The 14372-nt window shown below is 35.1% G+C and overlaps 1 protein-coding gene across 1 annotated transcript in view; it reads right to left on the minus strand.

Moving 5' to 3' along the window:
- Positions 1-10833: 10833 nt before the first annotated feature.
- LOC110032409 (RING finger protein 150-like) overlaps positions 10834-14372 on the minus strand; it is a 3892-nt gene continuing 353 nt past the window's right edge. The window contains exons 2-4 of the mRNA XM_020736039.1: positions 13660-13679; positions 13488-13577; positions 10834-11152 (exon numbers count right to left, since the gene is read on the minus strand). Of these exons, the coding sequence (XP_020591698.1) occupies positions 10834-11152; positions 13488-13577; positions 13660-13679 (429 nt within the window). The remainder of the gene's footprint in view (positions 11153-13487; positions 13578-13659; positions 13680-14372) is intronic.

Genomic DNA, 14372 nt, shown 5'->3' on the forward strand with positions numbered 1-14372 from the left:
TATATATATATATATATTGAGACATGACAGCAATGTTCGCCAAAATCAACACCATGGACTATTGTTTTTTCAGCCAAATTGATTAAATTGCAAGATAAGAACAATATTAAAAAAAATGCAAAGTCTAGAGAATATAATTTGCAGAATTATGATCCATTATCATGCAAGGCGGCCCGTTTCGAGAAAAAAATATTACGTCAGGACAACGACTGTGATTCATCGAAGATCTTTTATTTTTTTCCTCTGCAGCTTCCGGTGGATCATAGCCGTTGTCCGAGCGAAACTTACATCCGGACTCTGAACGTAATATTTTTTTTCCATTTATGTTGATGTTTTAGCAAGAAAAAATTGACTTATATGTCTCATAAGTCTTACTTGGTCAAAACTAAGCTTGAGCATGATTCAAATGGCCTATAACACAATACAATAAATTGCAATTACAACATCTGCGACATAAGAAATTATAACATTGATACAACATAATGTTATGGTAATAGCTATAACACAATAAGATTGACTAAAATAACATATTGCAATGCATTAATTGTAATAGAATATTGATGATATGGAAGAGTGAGTCACAACTATATTACTAGTTCAAACTATAATTGCACAGGTTCATATTTTGGTCGAATCATGTTTAAATGTTATTTGAACAATGCTTAAACTATGTTCAAATTTTATATATACCAATTTGTGCAACTTTGATTGATAAGATTCAAGTTTGCTTTAAATAAACACATTCATGTAATATATTGTTTAAAGTGGTTTGAAGTTTAGGATTTTAGTATGTCAATGTGGTTCAAACCGATTTTAAAATCACTATCACAAGTTTGTATTTTGTTGGTTTTTTTAAAATTTAGAGTTCTCTTCTAATCTTCCTATTAAAATCTATGATTGTTGGTAATGAATACAATTAAATTTAAATAGTCAAAATCATAATGCCGCTAAACTTAAATAATTGATGACTTGAATGTAGAGACTGCCGCTATAAAGTTTTGTAGTTGATCGACATAGACTCTTACAATGTTAGAGATATGGAAGATGTTGGGACGAGGGCATCAAACATGATTTAACATTGATTCAAATGTGGTTTAACTAAGATTCAAAGTTTTAATATAATGTATAACAAAATTTAAGCTTTATAATTTTAATTTTTGAGTAATGTTCAAATAAAATTTGAAACTCCTATCATATATTAATATTATGTTTTTTTTATATATATAATTTACTTCCTGTTATAATTTTACTGTCAATGATGAATATGTTTAAACCTAAATAATCAAAATGTTGAATTTTAATTTGTCTGTGAATCACACCCAAACAATAGAGGGTATGACAGAAGAGAGAGAAAGAGAGAGTGCACAATAATGAACATTTACACGAGGAGAATTTGTAACCTTTTTTATTCATGTAATGATCCTCTATTTATAAACAAGTGGGTATAATATGTGATTCACATTTATGCATATGCTTAAGTGGGGGTTGTACATGTTACTTTAGGTATTTTGCTCTTATGGGGTCCTGCTGCTCTCTGATTCAACTAACTGAGGGCCTTGCTGCTCTCTGGTTCAACTAACTGAGCTTGGTAGGACTCCAGTGAGCTTTGTCAGATGATTGGATTTAGTAGATGTTACTGGTCGACTTGCTATTGAAGTCTCTATGGGTGTTCAGTTGGGGAGCAAGTGACTCGATTTGTGTTGTTGGTAGGCTAAATCTATAAACCTTTTCGGTTGTCTAGTCATCTACTAGTCAAGGGTCATCTGCGGGTGTTCAATTGGGGAGCAACTGTTGTTGGTATGACTAATCTGATCGACTAAGTCTCACTAATCGATTAGTATAGTCTGGTAGTCTACCCTCGATCTTCGTCGAAAAACTCCCATTGGTAGAACAAAGCTAGACTGAAGGGTAGATGATAAATCACAATAATTTGATAGGCAGTCTGCCCTTATATGAGGAGGTTGAGGGGGTGACTGATGGTCACCCGCGATGCAGTCATAGGGCCCAGGAGATTGGATCCTTCCTCGAATTTCGTTGCATTGAGGTATTAGGTTCAGATGATCATTTATCTTCTGTTGGAGTGAACCGCTTACACTCATCTTCATAACAATTGATTTTTAAGTTTGTTTCATCTCGTTGGGCATCTGACCCGCTCAAGTCTTCTGGTGGTGGTCAACCCTTTGATATTTCTTTTCGTTTCATGGATCGTCTAAGCTTCCTCAAGATTCGTGCTGACATATTTTATGTGTACATATTTAGTTCTTTAATTCATTTGCCTTTTGAAATGCATGTTGCGATAAAAACAAGAAATTTTTAATGTAAAAAATAAATTTAATTTATGATAATTCAATGATTCAATAATTGAACTTTTTGAATTTTTGTGCCTTGAATGTCCTTAAAATAAGACATGAAGGGTTGTCTCTTTTCATATTCTCTTCATTTCTTTCTGAGCGCTTGAGCTCCTAGTACCATGAAGATACAAGAATAGACTTTAGTGGTCGATCCTTACAGTAGGGCAGTATACCACGAGGGTTTCGGAGAGAGGAGATGAGATCTCCTCTTAAAGGGTGCGAACAGAAAGATAAAATTTTATTGTCAAGAACGGGAAGGGGCTTGATCAAGAGGATCAGGTAGAATCTTCTGACTCACTCTGTGATCTTTAGTAAAAGAAATTTTGATATGATGAAGAAGGTCAATCGTTTGACCCATCAATCGATCTATTGTACTCGCCTGCTAAGAAAGAAATTTACCTATCAACCGTACAGGTGAAGAATTTGTTGGTGCTTTGGCACAACTTAGAGGTGCAAAGAATTGCCGACCCTCGGTCGCTGCCACCTATGATACATGAGAAAGCTGGTGAAGGTGATGTATCATTTAGTGTATCCGAGTGGGATTGAATCATTGATATTAGAAATTTCGGTCTTGCTTAGCTGATTTTTTTTCTTTTATGAAATTGCTTTGTATATTTTATTTTCTGGTGTAACCCATCCAACCACAAACATCAAAATCATTGATTCACTTTCAACAAAGTTATGTACTAATCAGATCGTGAACCCAACGACTGTAGATCAAGGACTGTCTGATGGCATGCATCTTTCGAACGGGCTGAAGGTGTTAGGCATCCGCGTTGCCCAAGCGAGGCCTGTGAGAGGTAATCGATGGGTGTCAGATAACCCCTGAATAATTGAGGGTGTCAATTGTGTGAGATGGAAGACTCTTTTTCCCAGGTGGCAAGAATCCACATGGCAAAAAAATGAGTAGACTACTAGCTCAAGTCAAGAAGGCAGAGTGGGTTGAGGGAGAGATGGCAGCCCTCCACGTTGAGTTGACCGCATTTCACGAAAAAATGGCTGCACATTGCACGAAACTGATGGCCATTCTGTAGGCGTCCTCCATATTCATGCTCAAGAGGAAATAGATGGGGTAGATAGATTTAAGTTAATGGGAGAAGTATTGCACAAGATCTTGCTTCAATAAGGACATGTCTCGGCTGAAGGTACAAGTGACAGTCTTGTAAAGTATTTACTCTCAGAATAGTTATTGAATTGTATTTGTATTTTTTTATGAAATAAAGTTATATTTTTTATCTTGATTTAAATGTCTGACGTGATCTATAGCAAGGTTTTGAGAGTGGCAAATGATGCTCTTACCCCTTAGACGACTCATCTTCTCACCCAATCCTATAAATAGATAAGAGGGTTTTGAAATCCTTGCATGACTGTTTCATTCCTTCTACATTTTTCTAAGTATTTTATTTTTCCTCTCCCAATGGCTCCCAAGTTTTTATTAGAGCTTTTTGGCTCGATATCAGTGAGTGAAGCATCCATTATGAACTTACATTTGGCGGGGCTCCTTAAAAAATCATGTGCCTATGATTCACCGATGAAGCTCTAAGAAGTGATTAGTGATGAGCCAGCAACATGCCAATTCAACAATGATCAAGTATTTTATTGGGATCAATTCAAGTATGATCTTCAACTGCAGCTTTGCCAAAAGTTCCCAACAATTTTCAGTCAGTATGATGTGATCCCAGGCCAAGTGATGCCCAACTCCATTGGGTATTTTTGGTCTTTTGTTGTCGCCTCTCAATCCCATGTTCAATTGACCCCTTATGCATTTCTTCATTTTCAAGTTTGATCATAATAGAAATGTGTAGTTTTTAGTCAAGTTAAAATTATGCTTACTAGGTTTAGAGAATAAAATGAAGGACCAAAAATGTGCTTCATGGTTGGCTCCTGCTATGTTGGCTGAGGCATTGATGTCCTCCCTATGAGAAGCCATGAGAAGAAAATCAATACGCTGCCGAGTAGCCTCAAGCTCTATAGTGAGATGATTGAAGGACGGTAGTTGTCGATCTTCCAATACCTTGATTATAAAATACCCAACAAGGTATTGTGGCTGGAAAATTTTGAGGAGATGGCTGACGAACTTTGACAGGACATGGTGACTGCTATTAAGGCCGTTGAGAAGAAAATGAAGGTGAAGGCATACCATCCTGAAATTGCTATCACTACCCGTCAACTAGAGTTTGGGATTGTCCCTACAGAGGAACACAATGAAGGTACAAAATTCATTTTTTCTGTGTCTCACACCATCCTTGTCATTCAGGATGTTACTACTGGCAAGCTAACCATTATTGAGAAAAAACTTAAACCTTATTTTCTAGGTGGCAGAACTTTGGGGACCTGTCGTGAAGATTCTCTCAAAAAGCCAAGGATATTAGCTTCAAGCAACATATGAGAGAAGGTACCGGTGAAAAACAAATAGGTGACACAAGCAAGCCTAGCCCTTCATAAACTTGAATACAAGAGGAGTGGTCAGCTAGGTGTCCTCTATTTCCTTTTGAGAGAGGCTGAATTTGAGGCCAGCCATGAGCCCAAGCCAATGTCCCATGGGGAAGTGATTCACCCATATAGGAAGGCCCTTGTCATTGACTTAAGAGATCTTGCCTCCTTCCTCCCCTTGGATGAAGTGGAAGGGCTTCGTGCCCCAAACGAGGAGGAGCCAAATGTGTGGTCTAGCTCTACTGGCTGGTTTGATTTGATCAACATGGAAAGGGACTGAAAAACTGATTCCCCTTCCAGTGGTCATTTATAGGACTCCAACAAGAGGATTTTGATCTTCTATGTCGGCTCAAAATTGGAAGTTTTCTGAGAGAACGCATTCTTGGCTGACAGACGCTTTCTCCCAAGGGTTCTCCTCTTTTCCTTGGGCTACTACTTCTCGGATGGACTTTATCATCTGACTCATCCGTCATTGGTCCTTCAACTCTTGCATTTGTTGCTGGACAAACTTTCTAGCACACTCCATTTTTGCAATATTTCTTAGGTGGATGAGTTTCTTCTCATTGCAGTGCTCCTCTTCTTATTGTTGGCATGATCCACACTCATCACACTCTTTAGAAGGTTGAATCTAGATTTGTCTTGTGAATCACACCTAAAGAATAGAACACAAAATATGAGAGATAGAGAAAAAGAAAGAGAGAGAGGAGCGTGCACAATAATGAACAATAAAATGAGGAGATTGTGCAACATTTTATTCATGGAATGATCATCTATTTATAGACAAAGAGAATATAATATATGAAGTTATATTTATTTCTTTGCTTAAGTGTTATTCCGGGTATTTCGCTCTTGTGGGCTAAAGGTCTTATCGTTCTCTGGCTCGACTAACTGGGCTTGGTAGGACTTTGACAAACTTTGTCGATCGACTGGATTTGGTAGATGCTGTTCGTTGACTGTATTGTTGAAGTGTTAGCGAATGTTCAGTTAGGGATCAAATGATTTGATTTATGTTGTCGCTAGGCTAGCAGAATGAAATTATGTTGTTGGGTAGAGAGTGAATCATAGTAATCTGACAAAGTAGTCTGCCCTTAATATGATTGGGTGATGGTTGTCGGTCGCCCCTGGTGTACTCATAAGGTTCAGAAGATTAGATCCTTCCTCGAACTTAGTTGTGTCGAGGTGTTAGGCTCAAATGATCATTTGTCTTGTGTCGGAGCGAGCCGCTCGATTCGTGTCACATACTCATCTTCGTAACAATTGACTTTGTGTTTGATTTATCAAGTTGGCATCTACCCTTAAAAAGACTCTCAGTTTTTCCCCAAGATTCATGATCACATATTCTCTATGTAGACCCAATAAAATTGATATATGTTTATTTGATAAAAAAAAATTTCTACATTCATACCATTGAACATTTATGTATTTACATATCAAACACCTAAAGTTAAACTTTTGCATACATGCCACCAAAAGTAGATTTTACTTATGAAAGATTTGTATGATATAAACATAGGAAATAAAAATTAAATATTAAACATGTAAATACCAGAAGAATTAGATGTTATGTATATATTGCTCCTTTACAAAAATGATTTCATTAGACTATTCCACACTGTAGACCGGTGGGCGGCTGACAATGATGGTGAGGTGCGATTAATAGGCCCCAAAATTTTCTGGTCATGTTTCTCTCTCCTTCCTTCGCCGCTTCGTGAATGAATTGTACTTTGTATCATTATTTAAAATTGAGAGTTTTCTATAATAAGCAATGATGTCGCTATCTCCTTGCGTCGCATAGGAACTATCATATAAATAGTATAAGTTAATTTATTTAGTATCCGATAAATTGAGTGTCTTAATAAGACGAGCCCAACAAGCCCAAACTGACTCATTTCTGATGTAGTTAAGACAAGTATCCACAAAAAAAATATTCGATCATGGGAATCTCTCTAGGTCATTTGATGAAGTGGTTCGAATTTCTTTCTTGTGTGCAGTAAGGTCACTTAGACTCTATAAATAGAACCATAAAAAAGGCTTGATGAACACTTCCTGCCCCCACAACCACCGACTTTCGGTGACCACCATTCGCCGAACACCATCAACCACTGCTCGTTGGACACTGTCGACCACCTTTGAACTTCCCGTGCTTGTCTTCATTGGTCGACCTCATGGAGTAACGAAGTATGTTGCAATGAAGCACCTTGCGGAGTCACGATGTACATTGCGGTGTAACGACACACCATGAAGACGATGTAATAAAACAACCCGAATACAATGTAACGACACACTTTGAATCCAATGTAAAAACATACCCTCGAATACGGGGTAACAAATAACATGATATTAGAAGATCTGTCAATGACTCCCGACGACAACAACTTATGACCGCCATACTCAGGATAATTCAAGTTTCTCTAGAATCCTAAAATTCTTTACTCACAACTTCCAACTACGGCCTCAGTAGCCAATTGACACTCTTATAGCTCCCCACTATGACCACATAACAAATTATGACCTACATGGATCACAACCCATGGAGATCGAAACACCAACCTTTGTGGTCTACGAATATTATTGCATCTTCAAACTCTGGCTAATATGGGTGATGGAAGTTATTGCAGTTCACCACCACGGCTTACAAGACAAACTATTGCTTACATGACTCACAGTTAAGCGGCTCCTAACTCCGGCCTATATGGCCTACAGACATTATTGCAGCTCTCAACTTTGGCCTCTATAGCTCTCCCATTCTGCCCTTTTGTGTAATCTAAGAAGACATTCAACTCTTAAAGCCTCACCGTAAAAATGTGAGTAATCTTGCGATGAGCGTCAATGGAGAAAGAAATATACTAAATGAATAAGCTATGATGGAGTTTGTTAATGAAGAGGCACGTTGATAATGATGATAAGATATGAGAATGATTTTGGCTATCATTGAGAAGTTTTAATTATGAGCATTTTATAGATAAACATTCAATTTCCTAACTAATAAATTCCTGTAAGATGCAATCCTTCATCATCTCCCATTTTGCCCTTCTGCGTGACCTAAGACAACATTCAACTTTTAATGCCTCATTGTAAAGATGTGAGTAAATCTTGAGATGAGCTTCAATAGGGAAAGAAGTAAAGGGAAAGAAATAAACTAAATGAATAACCAATGTTGAAGTTTGTTAATGAAGAGGCAACACATAATAAAAGTCTATTTGGGACAATTTTATGCCTGTTTTACGTCACAATTCAATTAAGAAAGTTATTTTTTTGTTGCTTTCTATAAATTATTGGAGTATGAAGTTGCTTTTCACAACTAAACATGTTAAAATATGGTGGCTGCAAGAAAAGTCCTCATTTCTTAAAATAACATATATATAAATATTTATAATTTCCATCACAGTTTTTAAAGAAGCTCTTTTCCCCGTCATTGCTTTACAACAACATTTACAAAGAAAAAACTATAGTCGTCTCAAACAAACCCTAAGTGAAAGCCTCTAAATCCAAGTCCGGATACTCTCACGATTTCACTGCATTTAGAAGATTAAAATCCTTTGGTATGATTTAACGTAGAGCTTGATTAAAGTTTGACAAGCGTAGTATAACTTATTTTGTTATATGATTGTAAGAATGTTTGTCTTTGATATATTATTGGAGTCATGTAATTGGATATTATTTAATGATTTATTCATTTGCTTCTTAATTTAAATTTATTAAGTTATTTGTTAATATGAGATGTTAAGATTGCGTTTGAATTAAGAAAACAAATACTATTACCATATGCTAAACACAAACTTAGTCTTCTAACTAATGCAACTCTAATCTATAACTTACTTGACTCGGCTCGACTCAATTACAATCTTTTGTATGTGTAGATGAACTAGAAATTCATCTAATATATTTTTTTTAAGTTTATCAACATGTTAAATTGACATAATTTGTAAGTAAACATTAATTATTTTTAATAAAGATTATTTAAATATAAGCTAATCAAAATTATCTTAAACCTCATACATAACAGAACAGGACTCTTCTAATTAAAAGTCTTATTAATCATAATTATTTATTATCGGCATTACTAGATAAATCATTATTTATTCATACATCAATTGATTTCAAGATATAATGTAGCCTAAGGATTTCAACTAAAATCTAATTACTATAAAGAACTAATTAACTATTAGTTTCTAATTAATCATGTATTTTGTTAATTATTTAAGCTTTAATAAAGATAATAAATATTTAGTATTTTTTTTTTCATAATTTTTATTTTATGGTTACAAACAAGCATGTAACATTTCAGTTTCAATGTTTGATAAAAAGGCAATTTAATAATTAATAATTACTTAATATTAACTATATTTTTAAGTTAATAATAATATTCATAATAGTCTTAAAATTTCTTTTAAGAAAATGAAAACTTTTAACTTGAATAATTAATTAATTAGAAAACTAATATTTATAAAATTGATAATCAATGTATCTTTATAAATGACACCATTTGGAGACATTGGAACAAAAAAAATAGTGATAAAGAGTCGGATTTGTGTTAAGTAGGATTTATCAAATCTGGATTTCCAGTGAGCTCGTAACGGGAGCGAAGGTCACGAGTAAAGACAACGTAAATCCATTAAATCCGCCTCTCTGTGGTATTTATTAAATCAAAATTTGCAGACGAAACAGTTGTAGAGAAAATAAAATGAAAATAAATTTGGTTTAACGGAGAGTTGGATTTAGTTTTTGTTTTCTTCGTGTTTGGCTGGATTCATGTTAAATTCAAGACTAAATCCTGTTAAAAATGTGCTACCAAACACGCCCTAAGTTTCTCCTATTTATTTCTCCCCCACCCAATTTCTGGAGTTGCCAATAGCCTTAAAATACCAATTATGAATATTCAAGGAATGAGTTTGTATCAAAGATATCTAGCAATGTCTGTTGCCCAAAATTGTTTTAGTGAAATTAAATAAATGTTAAAATTAAGTTCTGAAGTGACAATAAGCTGCACGGCGAGGCATTAGCGAAAGGGTGGAAGTCCAAATAGAGTAAACATTAAGTTATCTCTAGAATGTCATCAATGGCAGCTTTTCAAGCAATCTAAATACTCTCTATGTCACAGGAATATAGCCACCCGCTTAGGTCGCAAAAAAATGTCATATATTTGACCAAGAGCTAAACAAAAACACCAAAAATTGACTTAAATCAATTTGAAAATCAGGAGTTTGGTAGCATATTATTAATTGGATTTAATCATGAATTTCTCGTGTTCTGTCATTTCTAGGACGGTAATATAGATTTCATAAATTCGATTGTGTGGCGGATTTATTCTGTCGTCGCTCGCAATTTCTTCTATCACAGTAGGGATCGGATGAATCCGGATGTATATGATTTGATAAATCCTATTTCCTGTAAATCTAAGATGCAACCAAACAAAGAATTTGTTAGGTATGACTCATATACCAGATAAGGGACAAATGCTGGAGCGGAACGAAGTGAACCAGCGGAGCGGAAACATCTGTCTAATCGAGAGAAGTTTTGTTATGTGGGTTGCGGTGCAACGGCCCCACGGTATGATATAGAAGTAATTTTGTAATCATATATTGTACGTCAGAGTTATATATATAACGATGTATTGTAACCGGGATTGTACTCTTTTTCGTGAATTGAAAGAAAAGCCTTAGCTTTGCTCCTCAGGACATAGGCAAATTGCCGAACCTCGTTAAATTTGTGTTTTCTTCTTTATTTGTGTCGATTCTTGCGATTTCTTTCCCTCAGAATTAAAACAATGCGTTCAGAAGAACTTACAAATCCATGGGAAGAGCTACAGTTCAATTCAGCCAATCATAACTGGAATATGCGATTTCATTACCAAGAAAGAAACACAACAAACTTAAAATTAATACATACCTTAAAGCCCTCTAAAATCTCATGCCCCACTATCACTTACAGAATCATAAAAATCTTAGTAAACTAAACTACAATTCAGATCTAAAAACAGAAATAGAGGAGAAGAAATGGACATGGAGATAAACAAGCAGAATCATACCGTTCCTCCCGGCATTTGTTGTCAAAGAACACTACTAGAACGCAATTCCAAAGAAGGAACTTCAGTTCTACAATATGGGCAATGAGAGTGATCCGCAAGCCAGGGGAGGACGCAGCTAGAATGGTATCTGTGAGCGCAAGGCAGCCAAATGACCTTCTGCTGCACTCTAAATCCATCCAGGCACACGGCGCAGATGTCCGTCTTCGACGATCTCCTTGTGAGCTCGCCGGCTCTCTTTCCCGTGCCACTATTCCTCAAGCTCAACACCTCAGTGTTCCCATGGCTGGCATGAACCTGCCTTGAGTTGGCTTGTGCATTTGCTGCTGAACTCCTCATCCATCTATGAAGAACATGGCAACAGGGGTTTTGAGAAAAGTAAATATGTAAATTTCAACCAAAACAATAAATGAGGTGGTGATGAATGATGATGAAGGGAGAAGAAGTCATAGTTTTGAGACAATATACATCTTTTTGTACTTTAGAAGTTGTAATGAGTATTAGATTAATTCAAAAAGAGGTGAATTTACTTAGCTGTGGAGGACTGTAAAATAAAAACAAAATTGAAATTAGATTAGTGTTTTGAGCAAATACTGCACTGCAACGCATGAAAAACAGGGGTGGTACTAATAGAGTTTGCTTTATATCTAAGACACTAAAAGTAGAAGAAACAGTACTCAAATTGTGATCTTCTTATTGAAATGCCTGGAAAGAGACCTTTGTAGGAGCAAATCTCTACCAAAAATAAGGACTCGTCACCGTAGGCAGAAGCAGGGGTTGAGGCTGGCCCTTGCTCCAGCAGACTTGTGATGACTCTTATTGCTGCAAATTTTATGCGGATATGCTAATAATAATTATAATACTTAGATTGAAATGCTCATCACCTCAAATACGTAAAAGTTCAAAATATTATGATTTTTTTAATAAGTTTAATATTTTCATAAGTAATTAAAAGATGATAAAAAAATTATTATCTTCATCATAAGTAAGAAAATAAAAAAGCTGATTTCCTTATATACTTTATTATCAACTTATAAAGCATATTTTTCATCATCATTGTCATCAATCGAATAGAACTATTTATTGAAGAATAAGTGAGTTGAGCCAGCTCGAGCTCAACACGTTAATGAGCTCGCGAGTCAAGTTTATCGAGTCACGAGCGTTTATTAAACAAGCTCGAGCTCGAGCTCGAGGTCATCAAGGTTCAATTCGTTGGCTTGTGAGTCAGCTCGACTCGCAAAATTCCAATCACATTGATGGCTTCTCAGGTGAGCTCCTGAAGCACTTATCCTTCTCTACTACCATAGATCACTCAACTTAGATGGCTTCTCTGATGAGCTCCCATGATAATTTCATTCGAGCTCTTGAGTTTGTTGTTTGTATCGCCAATTAAGCTCGACTCGAGCTCGAGCTTGACTCAAGCTTGATTTTTGAGAAACGATCAAAGCTTGAGTTAGGCCTGACATGAACTCAACTCGACTCATTTACACCCCAACTCACTATCATTAAAAGACATCATGTGAGCAAAATTTTGCCCCATTTATGTACATATGTGTGTATGTGTGAGTGGGAGCGTGCACATGCAAAAAATTCTTATGTATTTACATATTCAAAAGCTAAAATTTAATAGTTACTTATATAACATTTTGTATCATAATCACATTAAAATATATTCACGAAGAATGTGTACTTCACTTTGAAGAAACAATATTAATTTTTGTGATATGCTCTACAATAAATATTAAATTTTAGGTATTAAATAAACAAATATATAAGATTTGATTGAATGTACATTATTTTTTATTTTGGATCTATTAAATCAACTGAGTGCGCGTAATGGAGGCAACGTATCACAAACCATCGCCCATATATGGCGCAAATAGCACATCCCATTTTGATCCGTCGTGTCGCACTATGGCATGGAGTCAAGTGTGCGCCGCGATGCATTAACTCCATGACAATTGTCATTTTATGACATTGACATGTATATTATGTCACATTCAGAGAGAAGGGTCACATCAAAATTCTAAAACAACAAGAAAATTCAAATTCAAAATAATGGCAACTCCAAATTTCTAAAATATAAAAACTTCTCATATTTAAAGCTCAACAACATTAAAGAACAACAATTTAAAATAGAGTTCCCTAAGAGTTTTGTATGCTCTTATTTTTAAAGTAGATCAAATTTTAAAATCACTTAATAATTTATAATTTTTTCTTCTAAATCATTCTAAGAAATTAAATATCAATAAAAATCAAATCAACTTTTAACTATAATTAATGAGACAAACTTGGCTCTTTAGTCTAGCCTGAATTGAACCGAGATAGCGCAAAATCAGATCACAATGTACTTCATGTATATATGATTGTATACAAATTCATCTTTTTATGTAACTGTACATAGGTTCAAATATATACATACAAAAACGTGTATAAATGAGTGCAAGAATGCATGTTGGATTAGAACTTTATCTTGAAAAAAAAAAAATCAATCAAAATGAAATAAATGTTTCGTTGGATAAAACTCAAATTAAAGTTGTTAAGCTATGTCTTGCTTGATTCAAGGCAGACCAACTAAAGGCAGCCATAGCCGGGCCCAACATAAGATAAACTTGTTCTTAAATCTGAGAATAAATCTCATTTTTTGATAGATACTTCATCCCACAAATGTAAAAAACCTGAAACAAAAAGCTCCACATGCTATTTTTTCTAAGACATTCCATTCCAATTGGGGAAATCCCATAAGAATCCATTTCAACTTGAAGAATCTGATCAGATAAAGACATCACATCATCTACCAGTAATCATACCAGAATAAGTACGGACACATGTTTTCTACCCATCTCTTACCTAACCTCATCAACATCTATCTGTCCAGGCAGCAAAAAGGACAAGCATGAAAATAGGAATTTACCACATTGATGCCATTCTAAAAACACAAGGTTTAAAGCAAAAAAAATAGAGTTTTGTACGTTTGCAAACCTCAAATTGATGTTTTCTAAACTAACTTTTCTTCTAAATACAGTACTCACTATCCATCTTCTTTGAGTAATGTGCAAAAATAATTTATATGGAGTCATTTTAGTTCTAGTTTCTAGACTCTTTAAATTGAGGTTGAAATAATCTCCACAAAGGACTATTACAGCCCAATTTTAAAATAGTCAGGAATTATTTTGACACTTCAGGAACTAAAATCGCCCATGTAAATAGTCTTGGAACTATTTTGGCACTTTACTCCAACTTCTTTCAAAGTTGGGAAAACAACTTTCCAAATACTTCCTAAATACAAATCAGAATTCTAAATAAATCGCCATCCAAAATTACAATCAGGCAAGTTATTCATGAAACAAATCCAGACCTAATCATCAATATCTTCCACCAGCAATCCTTATCGAAGTCATTATATCATCAATCCCTCTGTTATTAACTATCAGATCAATAAATGAATCAAAGTGCTCCAGCAATCATCCAAACGAATAAAACACCACATATAAAACACGAATAAACTCCGATTTCGAAAATCGAATCCACTTGAAAAGTTTGGCGGGATTTACCTAGGGAAA

Source organism: Phalaenopsis equestris, unplaced genomic scaffold (genome assembly GCF_001263595.1).
Source record: "Phalaenopsis equestris unplaced genomic scaffold, ASM126359v1 Scaffold000938, whole genome shotgun sequence".
NCBI lineage: Eukaryota > Viridiplantae > Streptophyta > Magnoliopsida > Asparagales > Orchidaceae > Phalaenopsis > Phalaenopsis equestris.